This window comes from Cyanistes caeruleus, chromosome 39, assembly GCF_971803275.1.
Source record: "Cyanistes caeruleus chromosome 39, bCyaCae1.hap1.1, whole genome shotgun sequence".
Taxonomy (NCBI): domain Eukaryota; kingdom Metazoa; phylum Chordata; class Aves; order Passeriformes; family Paridae; genus Cyanistes; species Cyanistes caeruleus.
In genome coordinates, this window is record NC_141740.1 from 163738 (window position 1) to 183088 (window position 19351).

Consider the following 19351-nt stretch of genomic DNA (forward strand, 5'->3'; position numbering starts at 1 on the left):
GGGGATTTTTTTGGATTTTTTGAGGATTTTTTTGGATTTTTTTGGGATTTTTTGGGACTTTTTTGGGATTTTTTGGGGGTTAAAATGGGATTTTTTGGGGGATTTTTTTTGGATTTTTTGGGGATTTTTTTTTATTTTTTTGGGATTTTTAAGTATTTTTTGGGGGATCTTTTGGGGATTTTTTGGGGATTTTTTGGGGATTTTTGGGGGATTTTTTGGGGATTTTTTGGGGATTTTTTGGGGATTTTTGGGGGATTTTTGGGGGATTTTTTAAGGATTTTTTGGGGATTTTTGGGGGATTTTTTTGGGGATTTTTTGGGGATTTTTTGGGAATTTTTTTGGGATTTTTGGGGGATTTTTTGGGGTTAAAATGGGATTTTTTGGGGATTTTTTTTTGATTTTTTGGGGATTTTATGGGGATTTTTTGGGGATTTTTGGGGGATTTTTTGGGGATTTTTTGGGGATTTTTTTGGGATTTTTTTGGGGATTTTTTTGGGATTTTTTGGGATTTTTTTAGGGATTTTTTGGGGATTTTTTGGGGATTTTTTGGGGGATTTTTTGGGGATTTTTTGGGGATTTTTTGGGGATTATTTTAGGGATTTTTGGGGGATTTTTGGGGGATTTTTTGAGGATTTTTTTTGATTTTTATGGGGATTTTTGGGGATTTTTTGGGGATTTTTGGGGATTTTTGGGGGATTTTTTTGGGATTTTTTTTGGATTTTTTTGGGATTTTTTGGGGGTTAAAATGGGATTTTTTGGGGGATTTTTTGGGGGATTTTTTGGGATTTTTATGGTGATTTTTTGGTATTTTTTGGAATTTTTTGGGGATTTTGGGGGGATTTTTGGGGATTTTTTGGGGATTTTTTTGGGATTTTTTGGGAATTTTTTGGGGATTTTTTTGGGATTTTTTGGGGATTTTTTGGGGGTTAAAATGGGATTTTTGGGAGATTTTTTGGGGATTTTTTGGGGTTAAAATGGGATTTTTTAAGGATTTTTTGGGGATTTTTGGGGGATTTTTTTGGGGATTTTTTTGGGATTTTTGTGGGATTTTTTGGGGATTTTTTGGGGATTTTTTGGGGTTAAAATGGGATTTTTTGGGGATTTTTTGGGGATTTTTGGGAGATTTTTGGGGGGATTTTTTTGGGGGTTAAAATGGGATTTTTTTGGGGTTAAAATGGGATTTTTGGGAGATTTTTTGGGGATTTTTTGGGGTTAAAATGGGATTTTTTAAGGATTTTTTGGGGATTTTTGGGGGATTTTTTTGGGGATTTTTTGGGGATTTTTTGAGGATTTTTTGGGGATTTTTTGGGGATTTTTTTGGGATTTTTGGGGATTTTTTATGGGATTTTGTGGGATTTTGTGGGATTTTTTTGGGATTTTGGGGGGGATTTTTGGGGGAATTTTTAGGAATTTTTTGGGGGATTTTTTGGGGATTTTTTGGGGATTTTTGGGGTTAAATTGGGATTTTTTAGGGATTTATTGGGGATTTTTTTGGGGGGAATTTTGGGGTAAAATGGGATTTTTTGGGGATCTTTTGGGGATTTTTTGGGGGATTTTTGGGGGATTTTTGGGGGATTTTTTGGGATTTTTTGGGGATTTTTTTGGGATTTTTTTGGGATTTTTTGGGGATTTTTGGGGGATTTTTTTGGGGATTTTTTGGGGATTTTTTGGGGGATTTTTTTGGGATTTTTTGGGGATTTTTTGGGGATTTTTTTGGAAGATTTTTTGGGGGATTTAAGGTGTTAAATTGGGAATTTTGGGGGGGATTTTTTGGGGGTTAAAATGGGATTTTTTGGGGATTTTTTGGGGATTTTTTGGGGATTTTTTGGGGGATTTTGGGAGATTTTTTGGGATTTTTTTGGGATTTTTGGGGGGATCTTTGGGATTTTTTTGGGATTTGGGGGGGATTTTTTGGGGATTTTTTGGGGATTTTTTGGGGGTTAAAATGGGATTTTTGGGAGATTTTTTGGGGATTTTTTGGGGGGTTAAAATGGGATTTTTTGGGGATTTTTTGGGAATTTTTTGGGGGTTAAAATGGGATTTTTGGGGGTTGAAATGGGATTTTTGGGGGATTTTTGGGGGATTTTTTGGGGATTTTTTGGGGATTTTTTGGGATTTTTTGGGATTTTTTTGGGGATTTTTTGGGGATTTTTTGGGGATTTTTGGGAGATTTTTTGGGGGATTTTTGGGGTTAAATTGGGATTTTTTTGTGGATTATTTTGGGGATTTTTTGGGGATTTTTTAGGGATTTTTTTGGGGATTTTTTGGGGTTAAATTGGGATTTTTGGGGATTTTGGGGAGATTTTTTGGGGATTTTGGGGGGATTTTGGGGGGAATTTTTGGGATTTTTTGGGGATTTTTTTTTTATTTTTTTAGGGGGATTTTTTTGGATTTTTGGGGGGATTTTTGGGGTTAAATTGGGATTTTTGGGGAATTTTATGGGAATTTGGGCTCATTTTGGGGAATTTTGGGGAGAATTTGGGGGATTTTGGGGAATTTTGGGGGATTTTGGGGGATTTTGGGGAATTTTGGGGAATTTGGGGGGGATTTTGGGGGATTTTGAGGAATTTGGGGGGGATTTTGGGGGATTTTGGGCAGATTTTGGGGGGATTTTGGGGAATTTTGGGGAATTTTGGGGGATTTTGGGGAATTTTGGGGAATTTTGAGGAATTTTGGGGGAGATTTTGGGGGATTTTGGGGAATTTTGGGGGATTTTGGGGAGATTTTGGGGGATTTTGGGGTTTTTGGGCTCATTTTGGGCTCATTTTGGGGAGATTTTGGGGGATTTTGGGGTTTTTGGGGCGTCCCCATCTCATTTTTGGGGTTCCCACTTCCCATTTTTGGGGCCCCTCCCCCCCCCCCCAAATTCCGGGGGGTTTCGACATCGAGGGGTGGGGGAGGGGCGATTTTGGGGTTCCAGTTCCTCTTTTTTGGGTCCCTTTTCCCATTTTTGGGGTTTTTGGCCGTTTTTGGGGGAATTTTCCCAATTTTGGGGCATTTTAATCCCAAATTTTTGGGTTTTTTTGGCTTTTTTCCCATTTTTGGGCATTTTCACCCCAAATTTTTTACGTTTTTTTCCCATTTTGGGGCATTTTTATCCCAAATTTTGGGGTTTTTTCCCATTTTGGGGCATTTTTATCCCAATTTTGGGGTTTTTCTCCATTTTTTTGGCATTCTCTCAATTTTATTGCACTTTTACCCCAAATTTTTGGGTTTTTTTCCCCATTTTGGGGCATTTTCATCCCAAATTTTCGGCTTTTTTCCCATTTTGGGGCATTTTTAACCCAAATTTTGGAGTTTTTTGGGCTTTTTTCCCCATTTTTGGGCATTTTCATCCCAAATTTTTGGAGATTTTTTGGCATTTTTTCCCATTTTTGGGCATTTTCATCCCAAATTTTGGGGGTTTTTCCCATTTTGGGGCATTTTTAACCCAAATTTTGGGGGTTTTTTGGCTTTTTTCCCATTTTTGGGCATTTTCATCCCAAAATTTGGGTTTTTTTCCCATTTTGGGGCATTTTTAACCCAAATTTTGGAGTTTTTTGGGCTTTTTTCCCCATTTTTGGGCATTTTCATCCCAAATTTTTGGGGATTTTTGGCTTTTTTCCCCATTTTTGGGCATTTTCATCCCAAATTTTTGGGGTTTTTTGCCTTTTTTGGGCACTTTCACCCCAAATTTTCGGGTTTTTTTCCCATTTTGGGGCATTTTTAACCCAAATTTTGGGTTTTTTTGGCTTTTTTTCCCCATTTTTGGGCATTTTCATCCCAAATTTTTGGGGTTTTTTGGCTTTTTTCCCCATTTTGGGCATTTTCATCCCAAATTTTTGGGGTTTTTTGCCTTTTTTGGGCATTTTCATCCCAAAATTTGGGGGTTTTTTCCCATTTTGGGGCATTCTAACCCAAATTTTGGAGTTTTTTGGCTTTTTTCCCATTTTTGGGCATTTCCATCCCAAATTTTTGGGTTTTTTTGGCTTTTTTCCCATTTTGGGGCTTTTTCATCCCAAATTTTGGGGTTTTTTGCCTTTTTTCCCCATTTTTTGGCATTTTCATCCCAAATTTTTTGGTTTTTTTTAAAATTTTTTCCCCATTTTTTGATTTTTTCCCCATTTTTTTCCACTTTTTCCCCAAATTTTTGGGGATTTTTCCCCATTTTTTTGGGGAATTTTTCCCCATTTTTGGGTCCCCTCCCCCCAATTTTGGGTCTCTCCCCCCTCCCCCCTCATGAATATTCCGCGCCTCATTTGCATAACTTACAGTCCTCCTCCTCCGCGCTCCCGAGCCCTCCTTTTGGCGGGAAAATTCGGGAATTTCGGGATTTTGGAGGGAAAATTTTGGGGTTTTTGGGGTTTTTGGGGTTGAGGATTTTGGGGTTCGGCCCCGCCCCCGCCCCTCCCCCCTCCCCGCCCCTCCCCCACCCCCCCGGGCTCATTTTTGGGGTTTTTTTGGGGCCGGTCCGACCGGTCCCGTGGCCCCGCCCCCCACGCCAAAAAAAAAAAAAAATAAAAAAAATCCCAAAACAATTCCCAAAAAATTCCTAAAAAATCCTAAAAAATCCCAAAAAAAATCCCCCAAAAATCCCGACCCCCAAAATCCCAAAATCCTCAAAATCCCCCCCAAAAATCCCCAAAAACCCCTTAAAAAACAGAAAAAAACCCCAAAAATCCCCCCAAAAAATCCCTAAAAATCCCCAAAAAAACGGCCAAAAATTCCTAAAAAATTCCCAAAAAATCCCCAAAAATTCCCAAAAAATCCCCCAAAAAATCCCCCAAAAATCCCAACTCCCCAAAATCCCAAAATGCCCCCAAACCCCCCCAAAACCTCCTTAAAAAACCCCCCAAAAATCCCAAAAAATCCCAAAAATCCCCCAAAAAATCAAAAAAAATCCTTAAAAAAACCCCCAAAATTCCCCAAAAATTCCCAAAAATCCTCAAAAAATCCCCCAAAAATTCCAAGCCCCCAAAAATCCCAAAATCCCCCAAAACCCCCTTAAAAAACCCAAAAAACCTCAAAAAATCCCAAAAAAATCCCAAAAAAGTCCCAAAAAAATCCCCAAAAAATCCCAAAAAAATCCCAAAAAATCCTTAAAAAATCCACAAAAATTCCCAAAAAAATCCCAAAAAAATCCCAAAAAAATTCCCAAAAATATCCCAAAAAAATCCCAACCCCCCAAAAATCCCAAAATCCCCCAAAACCCCCTTAAAAAAAACCCAAAAAAACCCCAAAAAATCCCTAAAAAATCCAAAAAAAGTCCCCAAAAATCCCCAAAAAATCCCAAAAAAAATCCTTAAAAAATTCCCAAAAATTCCCAAAAAAATCCCAAAAAAATCCCAAAAAATCCCCAAAAAATCCCCCAAAAAATCCCAAAAAAATCCCAAAAAATCCCAAAAAATCCCAAAAAATCCCCCAAAAAATCCCAAAAAAAATCCCAAAAAATCCCAAAAAATCCCAAAAAAAATCCCAAAAACATCCCAAAAAAATCCCAAAAAAATCCTTAAAAAACCCCCAAAAATTCCCAAAAAATCCCAAAAAATTCCCAAAATTCCCAAAATCCCCCCAAAACTCACGGAGCAGCAGCAGCAGCAGCAGCGCGAGCGCTGTCGGGACCTGTCGCGACATGAGGGGGGGGGAGGGAGGGGCCGCCGATTTATTTTTGGGTGAATTTCGGGCGATTTTGGGCTCCCCCGAAAGTTCCAGAAGCTCCCGGGGATGGGGGAGGGGGGGGCCCGGCCTCGCTTTCGGGGTTTTGGGGCGATTTTGGGGCGTCCTGGCCACGCCCACCCCGCAAGCCACGCCCCCCTGAGGACGCGTTGAGGGCGAGGCCACGCCCCTTTGTCCATATATGGGTATGGGCGGGGCTGGGGGGGTTTTGGGGTTAAAAATGGGAATTTTGGGGGTTTTGGGTGGGATTTTGGGGTTAAAAGTGGGAATTTTTGGGGTTTTGGGGTTAAAAATGGGGATTTTGGAGGCTTTTTGGGTGGGATTTTGGGGGGTTTTGGGGTTAAAAACGGGAATTTTGGGGTTAAAATGGGAATTTTTGGGATTTTCGGGTTAAAAATGGGAATTTTGGGGTTAAAAATGGGAATTTTGGGGGGTCTTGGGTGAAATTTTGGGGGTTTTGGGGTTAAAAATGGGAATTTTGGGGATTTTGGGGTTAAAAATGGGAATTTTGGGGGGGTTTGGGTGGAATTTGGGCAATTTTGGGGTTAAAATGGGAATTTTTGGGATTTTCGGGTTAAAAATGGGAATTTTGGGGGTCTTGGGTGAAATTTTGGGGGTTTTGGGGTTAAAAATGGGAATTTGGGGGGTTTGGGGTGGAATTTTGGGGTTAAAAATGGGAATTTGGGGGTTTTGGGGTTAAAAATGGGAATTTTGGGGGTTTTGGGTGGGATTTTGGGGTTAAAAATGGGAATTTGGGGGTTTTGGGGTTAAAAATGGGAATTTTGGGGGTTTTGGGGTTAAAAATGGGAATTTTGGGGGTTTTGGGGATAAAAATGGGAATTTTTTGTATTTTGGGGTAAAAAATGGGAATTTTGGGGGTTTTGGGTGGAATTTTGGGGTTAAAAGTGGGAATTTTGGGGATTTTGGGGTTAGAAATGGGAATTTTGGGGGATTTGGGGTTAAAAATGGGAATTTTGGAGTTAAAATGGGAATTTTGGGGGGTTTTGGGAGGAATTTGGGGGTTTTGGGGTAAAAAATGGGAATTTTGGGGATTTTGGGGGCTAAAATTGGAATTTTGGGAATTTTGGGGTTAAAAACGGGAATTTTGGGGGGTTTTGGGTGGGATTTCGGGGTTAAAAATGGGAATTTTGGGGGGTTTGGGGTGGAATTTGGGGGTTTTGGGGTTAAAATGGGAATTTTTGGGATTTTGGGGTAAAAAATGGGAATTTGGGGGGGTTTGGGTGGAATTTGGCCAATTTTGGGGTTAAAAATGGGAATTTTGGGGGGGTTTGGGTGGAATTTGGGCAATTTTGGGGTTAAAATGGGAATTTTTGGGATTTTCGGGTTAAAAATGGGAATTTTGGGGGGTCTTGGGTGAAATTTTGGGGGTTTTGGGGTTAAAAATGGGAATTTTGGGGGGTTTTGGGTGGAATTTGCGCAATTTTGGAGTTAAAAATGGGAATTTTGGGGATTTTGGGGTTAAAAATGGGAATTTTGGGGGGTTTTGGGTGGAATTTGGGCAATTTTGGAGTTAAAAATGGGAATTTTGGGGGATTTTGGGGTGGGATTTGGGGGAGTTTTGGGGTAAAAAATCAGAATTTTAGGGGATTTTGGGTGAAATTGGGGGAATTTGGGGCTAAAAATCGTAATTTTGGGGGATTTTGGATGGAATTTGGGACAAAAATGGGAATTTTGGGGGATTTTGGGGTAGAAAAGTCAATTTTGGGGCAAATCCGGGAGATTTTTTTGAAACGAAATTTTATTTTTATTGAACTTTTAAATTCGATTTTTTTAAATTGAATTTTTTATTGAACCTTTTTTTGACTGAATTTTTTTAATTGAACTTTTTTAATTGAACTTTTTTAATTGAATTTTTTTCATTGAATTTTTTAAATTGAATTTTTTTCATTGAATCTTTTTAAATCGAATTTATTTCATCTCATTTTTAAATGGAATTTTTTTTTTAAATCGACTTTTTATTGCGTTTTTTTAACTGAATTTTTTTTTTTTTATGGATTTTATTTTTTTTTTTTAAATCTTTTTAATTTTACCGAATTCCCCCCAATTTTGGGGTCCCCCCCCCTCATTCCTGGGGGTCCCCGGGGGTCTCGGTCTCCTCCAGCATTTCCTTGTAGCGGCGCTTGAAGAATCCCAGCTGCGAAAAACAACAAAAAACACCCAAAAAAGTCAAAATTTTGGGCAATTTCGGGTGGATTTGGGCGGATTTGGGTGAAATTCGGGGGATTTGGGGTGATTTTGGGTGATTTTGGGTGGGTTTTTGGTGAGTTTCTGGTGGATTTTCAGGGATTTTGGTGAATTTTGGTGAATTTTGGGTGAATTTTGGTGGATTTAGGGTGGATTTTGGGTGAATTTTGGTGAATTTTGGGTGGATTTTGGGTGAATTTTGGGTGAATTTTGAGTGAATTTTGGTGAAATTTGGGTGAATTTTGGGTGAATTTGGGTGATTTTGGGTGATTTCAGGTGGATTTTGGGTGAATTTTGGGTGAATTTTGGTGGATTTTGGGTGGATTTTGGGTGAATTTTGGTGAATTTTGGGTGATTTCAGGTGGATTTCGGGTGGATTTTGGGTGAATTTTGATGAATTTTGGGTGGATTTGGGTGAATTTTGGGTGGATTTTGGGTGAAATTTGGGTGAATTTGTGTGAATTTTGGTGGATTTTGGTGAATTTTGGTGAATTTCTGGTGAATTTTCAGGAATTTTGGTGGATTTCGGGTGGATTTGGGCAGATTTTGGGTGGATTTTGGGTGGATTTCGGGTGATTTTGTTCAGATTTGGGGTGATTTTGGTCAGATTTGGGTGATTTTGGGCAGATTTGGGTGGATTTTGGGCAGATTTTGTGTGATTTTGGGTGATTTTGGTCAGATTTTGATGGATTTGGGGTGATTTTGGTCAGATTTTGATGGATTTGGGTTGACTTTGGGCAGATTTGGGTCAATTTGGTCAGATTTTGTTGGATTTGGGTGATTTTGGTCAGATTTTGATGGATTTGGGGTGATTTTGTTGGATTTTGGGCAGATTTGGGGTGATTTGGGGTGATTTGGGGTGATTTTGGTCAGATTTTGATGGATTTCGGGTGATTTTGGGCAGATTTTGGGTGATTTTGGGCAGATTTTGATGGATTTCGGGTGATTTTGGTCAGATTTGGGGTGATTTTGGTCATATTTTATGGATTTGGGGTGATTTGGGGTGATTTTGGTCAGATTTTGGGTGATTTTGGGCAGATTTTGTTGGATTTTGGGTGATTTTGGGCAGATTTTGATGGATTTCGGGTGATTTTGGGCAGATTTTGGGTGATTTTGGGCAGATTTTGATGGATTTCGGGTGATTTTGGGCAGATTTGGGGTGATTTTGGTCAGATTTTGGTGGATTTGGGGTGGATTTGGGGTGATTTTGGTCAGATTTTGGGTGATTTTGGGCAGATTTTGTTGGATTTTGGGTGATTTTGGGCAGATTTTGATGGATTTGGGGTGATTTTGGGCAGATTTGGGGTGATTTTGGTCATATTTTGATGGATTTCGGGTGATTTCGGGTGATTTTGTTGGATTTTGGGTGATTTTGGGCAGATTTTGTTGGATTTGGGGTGATTTTGGGCAGATTTTGATGGATTTCGGGTGATTTGGGGTGATTTTGGTCATATTTTGATGGATTTTGGGCAGATTTGGGGTGATTTTGGTCAGATTTTGATGGATTTGGGGTGATTTTGGGCAGATTTTGGGCAGATTTGGGGTGATTTTGGGGACCCTCACCTTGTAGAGCCCCAGCGCCACCAGCCCCAGCAGGAGGAGCCCCCCCAGGGACGCCCCCAAAATGAGGGGGAGGGGGTTGGGGGTCTCCACCCGCTCCAGCTCCGTCCGCACCTGCCGCAGGTGAGAAACCCCAAAAGTCAGGTTAAAACACCCAAAAATCAGGCGAGAAACCCAAAATTTGGACGAGAAACCCCAAAATTTGGACGAGAAACCCCAAAATTTGGGTGAGAAACCCCAAAAATTCAGATTAAAACACCCAAAAATCAGGAGAGAAACCCAAAATTTGGGTGAGATACCCCAAAAATGAGATTTAAAATACAAAAATTGGGTGAGAAACCCAAAATTTGGGTGAGAAACCCCAAAAATCAGATTAAAAATACAAAAATCAGATTAAAACCCCAAAATTTGGATGAGAAACCCCAAAACTTGAGTGAGAAACCCCAAAAAATCAGGTAAAAACACCCAAAAATCAGGTAAAAACCCCAAAATTTGGGTGAGACCCCCCCCGAATTCAGGTGAGACACACCTGGGACAGGTGAGGAACCCCTGGGACAGGTGAGGGACACCTGGGACAGGTGAGACCCCTGGGACAGGTGAGACCCCTGGGACAGGTGAGGAACCCCTGGGACAGGTGAGACACACCTGGGACAGGTGAGACCCCCCCAAATTCAGGTGAGGAACACCTGGGACAGGTGAGACCCCTGGGACAGGTGAGGAACACCTGGGACAGGTGAGACACACCTGGGACAGGTGAGACCCCTGGGACAGGTGAGACACACCTGGGACAGGTGAGGGACACCTGGGACAGGTGAGACACACCTGGGACAGGTGAGACACACCTGGGACAGGTGAGGGACACCTGGGACAGGTGAGACCCCTGGGACAGGTGAGACACACCTGGGACAGGTGAGGGACACCTGGGACAGGTGAGACCCCTGGGACAGGTGAGACACACCTGGGACAGGTGAGGAACCCCTGGGACAGGTGAGACACACCTGGGACAGGTGAGGAACACCTGGGACAGGTGAGGAACACCTGGGACAGGTGAGACACACCTGGGACAGGTGAGGAACACCTGGGACAGGTGAGACACACCTGGGACAGGTGAGACACACCTGGGACAGGTGAGGAACACCTGGGACAGGTGAGGAACACCTGGGACAGGTGAGACCCCTGGGACAGGTGAGGAACCCCTGGGACAGGTGAGACCCCTGGGACAGGTGAGGAACACCTGGGACAGGTGAGACACACCTGGGACAGGTGAGACCCCCCCCCAAATTCAGGTGAGACCCCTGGGACAGGTGAGACCCCTGGGACAGGTGAGACCCCTCCCCAAATTCAGGTGAGACACACCTGGGACAGGTGAGGAACACCTGGGACAGGTGAGACCCCCCCCGAATTCAGGTGAGGAACCCCTGGGACAGGTGAGACCCCTGGGACAGGTGAGACCCCTCCCCAAATTCAGGTGAGGGACACCTGGGACAGGTGAGACCCCTGGGACAGGTGAGACCCCTGGGACAGGTGAGACACACCTGGGACAGGTGAGGAACACCTGGGACAGGTGAGACACACCTGGACAGGTGAGGGACACCTGGGACAGGTGAGACACACCTGGGACAGGTGAGGAACCCCTGGGACAGGTGAGGAACACCTGGGACAGGTGAGGGACACCTGGGACAGGTGAGGAACCCCTGGAACAGGTGAGGAACACCTGGGACAGGTGAGACCCCCCCCAAATTCAGGTGAGACCCCTGGGACAGGTGAGACCCCTGGGACAGGTGAGGAACCCCTGGGACAGGTGAGGAACACCTGGGACAGGTGAGGAACCCCTGGGACAGGTGAGACCCCTGGGACAGGTGAGACACACCTGGGACAGGTGAGACCCCTGGGACAGGTGAGACACACCTGGACAGGTGAGACACACCTGGGACAGGTGAGGGACACCTGGGACAGGTGAGACACACCTGGGACAGGTGAGACCCCCCTCACCTGCAGCTCGGTGCCTCCCCAGGTGTTCTGGAAGCGTCTCCGGTCGAAGCTCACCTGGGCAGAGCTGGACAGGTGGAGCTTGGGGTGGGGGAGCTGGGGGGAGGGGACAGGTGAGGGGGGACAGGTGAGGGGGGGGGAGGGGACAGGTGAGAGGGGACAGGTGAGGGTGGGGCAGGGGACAGGTGAGACAGGTGAGATGGGGACAGGTGAGGTTGGACAGGTGAGATGGGGACAGGTGAGACACAGGTGGGACACGGGGACAGGTGGGACAGGTGAGGGCGATGTGAGACAGGTGAGGTCACACAGGTGACACAGGTGAGACAGTGACAGGTGAGAGGGGACAGGTGAGGGTGGGGGAGGGGACAGGTGAGGTTGGACAGGTGAGACGCAGGTGGGACATGGGGACAGGTGGGACAGGTGGGATTGGACAGGTGGGACAGGTGAGGGCGATGTGAGATAGGTGAGGTCACACAGGTGACACAGGTGAGAGGGGACAGGTGAGACATGGACAGGTGAGATTGGACAGGTGAGGTGACACAGGTGAGACAGGTGAGGGTTGGGGAGGGGACAGGTGAGAGGGGTCAGGTGACACAGGACAGGTGAGATTGGGACAGGTGAGGGTGGGGGAGGGGACAGGTGAGGTGGGACAGGTGACACAGGTGAGGTCACACAGGTGAGAGGGGACAGGTGAGATAGGTGAGGTCACACAGGTGAGGTGACACAGGTGGGACAGGTGAGGGTGGGGGAGGGGACAGGTGAGAGGGGACAGGTGACACAGGACAGGTGAGATTGGGACAGGTAAGGTGGGACAGGTGAGATTGGACAGGTGAGGGTGGGGGAGGGGACAGGTGAGAGGGGACAGGTGACACAGGTGGGACAGGTGACACAGGTGAGGTCACACAGGTGAGGTGACACAGGTGACACAGGTGGGACAGGTGAGGGTGGGGGAGGGGACAGGTGAGGTTGGGACAGGTGAGAACCAATTTTCCGACAGAATTTGTGACCCAGGTGTGGGGGACACCTGTCCCCTCCCCCACCCTCACCCTCACCTGTCCCCTCCCCCTCCCCCACCCTCACCTGTCCCCTCCCCCTCCCCCACTCTCACCTGTCCCCTCCACTCCAGCCTCAGTTTCCCCTCCCTCACCCTCACCTGTCCCCTCCCCCACCCCTCACCTGTCCCCTCCCCCACCCCTCACCTGTCCTCCCCTCACCTGTCCCCTCCCCCCCTCACCTGTCGCATCCACTCCAGCCTCAGTTTCCCCTCCCCCACCCTCACCTGTCCCCTCCCCCACCCTCACCTGTCCCCTCCCCCACCCTCACCTGTCCCCTCCCCCACTCTCACCCTCACCTGTCCCCTCCCCCACTCTCACCCTCACCTGTCCCCTCCCCCCCTCACCTGTCCCCTCCCCCACCCTCACCTGTCCCCTCCCCCACTCTCACCTGTCCCATCCACTCCAGCCTCAGTTTCCCCTCCCCCACCCTCACCTGTCCCCTCCCCCACCCTCACCTGTCCCCTCCCCCACCCCTCACCTGTCCCCCCCCTCACCTGTCCCCTCCCCCCCTCACCTGTCGCATCCACTCCAGCCTCAGTTTCCCCTCCCCCACCCTCACCTGTCCCCTCCCCCACTCTCACCTGTCCCCTCCCCCACCCTCACCTGTCCCCTCCCCCACTCTCACCCTCACCTGTCCCCTCCCCCACTCTCACCCTCACCTGTCCCCTCCCCCCCTCACCTGTCCCCTCCCCCACCCTCACCTGTCCCCTCCCCCACCCCTCACCTGTCCCCCCCCTCACCTGTCCCCTCCCCCCCTCACCTGTCGCATCCACTCCAGCCTCAGTTTCCCCTCCCCCACCCTCACCTGTCCCCTCCCCCACTCTCACCTGTCCCCTCCCCCACCCTCACCTGTCCCCTCCCCCACTCTCACCTGTCCCATCCACTCCAGCCTCAGTTTCCCCCCCAGGGTGAACCCCCAGGTTCTGGGGGGGCTCAGGGGGGGGATGGAGCAGCGGAATTCCCGACAGGTGAGGCCTGGACACACCTGGGGAGGGGGAGGGGCCAATTCCCGCTCAAATATTCCCGAGGTTTTGGGGGAATTTCCCCAAATTTTGGGGATTTTCCCCCAATTTTCCCCAAATTTTCCCAAATTTTCCCCAAATTTTCCCAAATTTTCCCAAATTTCCCCAAATTTTCCCAAATTTTCCCCAATTTTCCCCAAATTTTCCCCAATTTCCCCAAATTTTCCCAAATTTTCCCCCGAATTTTCCCAAATTTTCCCATTTTTTTCCCAAATTTCCCCAAATTTTCCCGAATTTTCCCCAAATTTTCCCATTTTTTCCCCAATTTCCCCAAATTTTCCCCAAATTTCCCCAAATTTCCCCAAATTTTCCCGAATTTTCCCCAAATTTTCCCAAATTTTCCCAAATTTCCCCAAATTTTCCCCAAATTTTCCCAAATTTTCCCGTAATTTTCCCCAATTTTCCCCATTTTTCCCAAAATTTTCCATTTTTTTCCCAAAATTTCCCAAATTTCCCCCATTTTTTCCCAATTTTCCTCATTTTTTCCCAAATTTCCCCAAATTTCCCCAAATTTTCCCAAATTTTCCCCAATTTTCCCCAAATTTTCCCAAATTTTCCCCATTTTTTTGAGATTTTTCCCCAAATTTCCCAATTTCTTCCCAAATTTCCCTGTTTTTTCCGGAACTTTCCCCATTTCTTCCCAAAATTTCCCAATTTTTTCCCAAAATACCCCCAAATTTCCCCATTTTTCCCCAAATTTTCCCCATTTTTCCAAATTTTTCCCCGAATTTTTCCATTTTTCCCATTTTTTCCAAATTTTTCCCAAATTTCCCCCATTTTTTCCCATTTTTGGGGATTTTTTCCCAAATTTTCCTCATTTTTTCCCCATTTTTCCCCATTTTTTCCCATTTTTCCCCATTTTTTCACGATTTCCCCCCAAATTTCCCAGGATTTCCCCAAATTTCCCCGAATTCCCCCCAAAATTCCCATTTTTTCCCCAAAATTCCCATTTTTTAAAATGATTTTTCCCAAATTCCCGTTGTTTTTCCCCAAAATTCCCATTTTTTTCCCATTTTTTCCCAAATTTTGGGGTTTTTTCCCCAAAATTCCATTTTTTAACGTTTTTTCCCAAATTCCCGGTTTTTCACCCCAAATTCCGGCTGTCTCTCACCAGCTCTGGCTGTTCCCGGCTGTTTTTTCCCCAATTCCCGTTGTTTTTCCCCAAAATTCCAAATTTTTTTCCCATTTTTTTCCCAAATTTTGGGTTTTTTTCCCCAAAATTCACATTTTTTAGCGGTTTTTTCCCAAATTCCCGGTTTTTCACCCCAAATTCCGGATGTTTCTCACCAGCTCCGGCTGTTCCCGGCTGTTTTTCCCCAAATTCCCGTTGTTTTTCCCCAAAATTCCAAATTTTTTCCCCAAATTTTGGGGTTTTTCCCCAAAATTCCCATTTTTTAACGTTTTTTCCCAAATTCCCGGTTTTTCACCCCAAATTCCGGCTGTTTCTCACCAGCTCCGGCTGTTCCCGGCTGTTTTTTTCCCAAATTCCCGTTGTTTTTCCCCAAAATTCCAAATTTTTCCCCTTTTTTTCCCAAATTTTGGGTTTTTTTCCCCAAAATTGACATTTTTTAACGGTTTTTTCCCAAATTCCCGGTTTTTCACCCCAAATTCCGGCTGTTTCTCACCAGCTCCGGCTGTTCCCGGCTGTTTGTCCCCGGGTGTTCGGGGCCCTCCCGGCACCGCGGCTGCGCCTGACGGGGGAGGAGATTTTGGGGCAAATTCCGGGGATTTTGGGACATTTTGGGTTCAATTTTGGGGATTTTGGGGTGAAATTTCAGGGATTTTGGGGCATTTTCGGTTGAATTTTGGGGATTTTGGGGTCAATTTTGGGTGGTTTCAGGTGTTTTTGGGGTTAAATTTGGGATTTTTGGCTGTTTCCGGCTGTTTCCGGGTGTTTTTGGGTTCATTTCGGGTGTTTTTGGGTGTTTTTAGGGTTAAATTTGTGATTTTCGGCTGTTTCCGGGTGTTTCCGGGTGTTTTTGGGTTCATTTCAGGTGTTTTCGGGTGTTTTTGGGTTCATTTTGGGTGTTTGGGGGTGTTTTTGGGTGTTTTTGGGGTTAAATTTGGGATTTCTGGCTGTTTCCGGGTGGTTTTGGGTTCATTTCGGCTGTTTTCGGGTGTTTTGGGTGTTTTTGGGGTTAAATTTGGGATTTCCGGCTGTTTCCGGCTGTTTCCGGGTGTTTTTGGGTTCATTTCGGGTGTTTCCGGCTGTTTCCGGGTGTTTTTGGGTTCATTTCGGGTGTTTTTGGGTGTTTTCAGGTGGTTTTGGGTGTTTTTTGGGGTCAAATTTGTGATTTTCGGCTGTTTCCGGCTGTTTCCGGCTGTTTTTGGGTTCATTTCGGGTGTTTTTGGGTGTTTCCCGCCTGTTTCCGGCTCCTCACCTGCTCAGGTGTCACCTCCAGCTCCTCCCACAGCCTCACCTGGCCCAGGTGTGTGGGGACCCAAAAGGTGACGTTGACCTCCAGGCCCCGCCCCCCCAGCACCTTCACCTGCACACGGGGGGGGAGGGGAGGGGTGAGCTCACCTGGATGACGTCACACACACACACCGGGGGGGGGGGGGGCGGGGCGATGACGTCACTCAGGTGAGCTCACCTGGTAGCGGTGGGTGACGGGGGCGGGGGGGGCGGAGCCGGAAGTGACGTTCAGGTAACGGGTGGAGTCCGGGGAGCTGCGGGGACAGGTGACGTCATGGACGGGTGACGTCATGGACGGGTGACGTCATGGACGGGTGACGTCATGGACAGGTGACGTCATGGACGGGTGACGTCATACAGGTGAGACACAGGTGAGGAGAGACAGGGATGACGTCATGGACAGGTGACGTCATGGACGGGTGACGTCATGGACGGGTGACGTCATGGACGGGTGACGTCATACAGGTGAGACACAGGTGAGGAGAGACAGGGGTGACGTCATACAGGTGAGACATGGACAGGTGAGGGGAGACAGGGGTGACATCATACAGGTGACGTCATGGACAGGTGACGTCATGGACGGGTGACGTCATACAGGTGAGATGTGGACAGGTGAAGGGAGACAGGGGTGACATCATACAGGTGACGTCATGGACAGGTGACGTCATACAGGTGAGACACAGGTGACGTCACACAGGTGAGACACGGACAGGTGACGTCATGGACAGATGAGACACGGGTGACGTCATACAGGTGGGACAGGTGACGTCACGCAGGTGAGATGGGTGACGTCACACAGGTGACGTCATGGACCGGTGACGTCACACAGGTGAGATGGATGACGTCACACAGGTGAGATGGATGACGTCACACAGGTGAGACATGGACAGGTGACGTCGTACAGGTGAGACGGGTGACGTCATACAGGTGACGTCACACAGGTGAGACATGGACAGGTGACGTCATACAGGTGAGGAGAGACGGGTGACGTCATGGACAGGTGACGTCACAGAGGTGAGACGGGTGACGTCACGCAGGTGAGACACACAGGTGACGTCACAGGTGAGACTGATGACGTCACAGGGGTTTGACACAGGTGACGTCACACTGATGACGTCACACAGAGACGACGTCACACAGAGATGACGTCACACAGGTGCAACACCGATGACGTCACACAGGTGACACACACAGGTGAGACTGATGACGTCACACAGGTGACACATCACCGATGACGTCACACAGGTGACACACACAGGTGAGACTGATGACGTCACACAGGTGACACATCATCGATGATGTCACACAGGTGACATCACTCAGGTGAGACTGATGACGTCACACAGGGGTGGCACCGATGACGTCACACAGGTGACATCACTCAGGTGAGACTGATGACGTCACACAGGGGTGGCACCGATTACGTCACACAGGTGTGACACTGATGACGTCACACAGGTGCGACACCGATGACGTCACACAGGGGTGGCACAGATGACGTCACAGCGATGACGTCACACGGGTGTGGCCCCTCCCCCGTCACTCACCTGGCCAGCACGAGGAACACCTGGTACCTGACCGGGATCGTCGCGCGTTGGCTCCGCCCACCCGAGCCCGGCGCACCTGGATTGGAGCTGGGACACGCGGGGACGGGAACGTCACACCTGGGGTCACCTGGGGACACCTGGGGACACCTGGGGGCACCTGGGGTCACCTGGGGTCACCTGGGGACACCTGGGGACACCTGGGGGCACCTGGGGTCACCTGGGGACACCTGGGGACACCTGGGGACACCTGAACCTCACCTGGGGACACCTGGGGGCACCTGGGGACACCTGGGGACACCTGGGGGCACCTGGGGACACCTGAACCTCACCTGGGGTCACCTGGGGTCACCTGGGGACACCTGGGGACACCTGGGGGCACCTGGGGACACCTGGGGTCACCTGGAGCTCACCTGGGGTCACCTGGGGACAACTGGGGACACCTGGGGACACACCTGGGGTCACCTGGGGACACCTGAACCTCACCTGGGGTCACCTGGGGTCACCTGAGGACACCTGGGGACACCTGAACCTCACCTGGGGTCACCTGGGGTCACCTGGGGACACCTGGGGACACCTGGGGAAAACTGGGGACACCTGAACCTCACCTGGAGACACCTGATGTCACCTGAGGTCACCTGGGGACACCTGGGGATCACCTGACATCACCCTTGGGGTCACCTGGGGTCACCTGGGGACACCTGTCCCCTCTCACCTGTCCCCTCCCCCCTCACCTGTCCCCTCTCACCTGTCCCCTCCCCCCTCACCTGTCCCCTCCCCTCACCTGTCCCCCCTCACCTGGTGGCCTCGGCCGTCACCTCCAGGCTGTCCCCGAGCTCCACCTGGGGGGGAACGTCCAGAGTGACCCTGAAAATCACCTGGGGACAGGTGAGAGGGGACAGGTGAGACAGGTGACGTCACACGGGTGAGACAGGTGACGTCACACGGGTGAGACAGGTGACGTCACACGGGTGAGACAGGTGAGAGGGGACAGGTGAGACAGGTGACGTCACACAGGTGAGACAGGTGACGTCACACAGGTGAGACAGGTGACGTCACACGGGTGAGACAGGTGACGTCACACGGGTGAGACAGGTGAGAGGGGACAGGTGAGACAGGTGACGTCACACGGGTGAGACAGGTGACGTCACACAGGTGAGACAGGTGACGTCACACGGGTGAGACAGGTGAGAGGGGACAGGTGAGACAGGTGACGTCACACAGGTGAGACAGGTGACGTCACACGGGTGTGACACACAGGTGACGTCACACAGGTGAGACAGGTGAGACATGGACAGGTGAGACAGGTGAGAGGGGACAGGTGAGACAGGTGACGTCACACGGGTCTGACACACACACAGGTGACGTCACACAGGTGAGACACAGGTGACACAGATGACGTCACACAGGCAATGTCACACACAAATGACGTCACACAGGTCTGACACCGATGACGTCACACAGGTGAGACACACACACAGGTGACGTCACACAGGTGAGACACAGGTGACACAGATGATGTCACACACGTGTGGCACACACAGGTGACATCACACAGGTGGCGCCGATGACATCACACAGGTGAGACATCATGTAGATGACGTCACACAGGTAACACAGGTCGCACGGATGACGTCACACAGGTGCGACAGGTGACGTCACACAGGTCTGACACCAATGACATCACACAGGAGAGACACAGGTGACACCGATGACGTCACACAGGTGAGACACACAGAGATGACATCACACAGGTGTGGCACACACAGGTGACGTCACACAGGTGATGCCGATGACGTCACACAGGTGTGGCACATACAGGTGATGTCACACAGGTGACACAGGTGACACGGATGACGTCACACAGGTGATGTCACACACGGATGACGTCACACAGGTAACAGA

At 48.1% G+C, this 19351-nt stretch overlaps 2 protein-coding genes across 2 annotated transcripts in view; both read right to left on the reverse strand.

Annotated features, from left to right (window-relative positions):
- Window positions 1–5757, reverse strand: part of LOC147647349 (uncharacterized) — a 38405-nt gene extending 32648 nt beyond the window's left edge. Inside the window, exons 1-2 of the mRNA XM_086872127.1 lie at window positions 5562–5757; window positions 4252–4281 (exon numbers count right to left, since the gene is read on the reverse strand). Of these exons, the coding sequence (XP_086728253.1) occupies window positions 4252–4281; window positions 5562–5613 (82 nt within the window). The 5' untranslated portion in view covers window positions 5614–5757. The remainder of the gene's footprint in view (window positions 1–4251; window positions 4282–5561) is intronic.
- A 1639-nt stretch (window positions 5758–7396) lies between these two features.
- Window positions 7397–19351, reverse strand: part of LOC111943885 (integrin alpha-X-like) — a 50899-nt gene continuing 38944 nt past the window's right edge. Inside the window, exons 23-31 of the mRNA XM_086872149.1 lie at window positions 18245–18324; window positions 17450–17536; window positions 16081–16156; window positions 15868–15975; window positions 15112–15177; window positions 13336–13449; window positions 11413–11505; window positions 9424–9534; window positions 7397–7810 (exon numbers count right to left, since the gene is read on the reverse strand). Coding sequence (XP_086728275.1) covers window positions 7739–7810; window positions 9424–9534; window positions 11413–11505; window positions 13336–13449; window positions 15112–15177; window positions 15868–15975; window positions 16081–16156; window positions 17450–17536; window positions 18245–18324 — 807 coding nt within the window. The 3' untranslated portion in view covers window positions 7397–7738. The remainder of the gene's footprint in view (window positions 7811–9423; window positions 9535–11412; window positions 11506–13335; window positions 13450–15111; window positions 15178–15867; window positions 15976–16080; window positions 16157–17449; window positions 17537–18244; window positions 18325–19351) is intronic.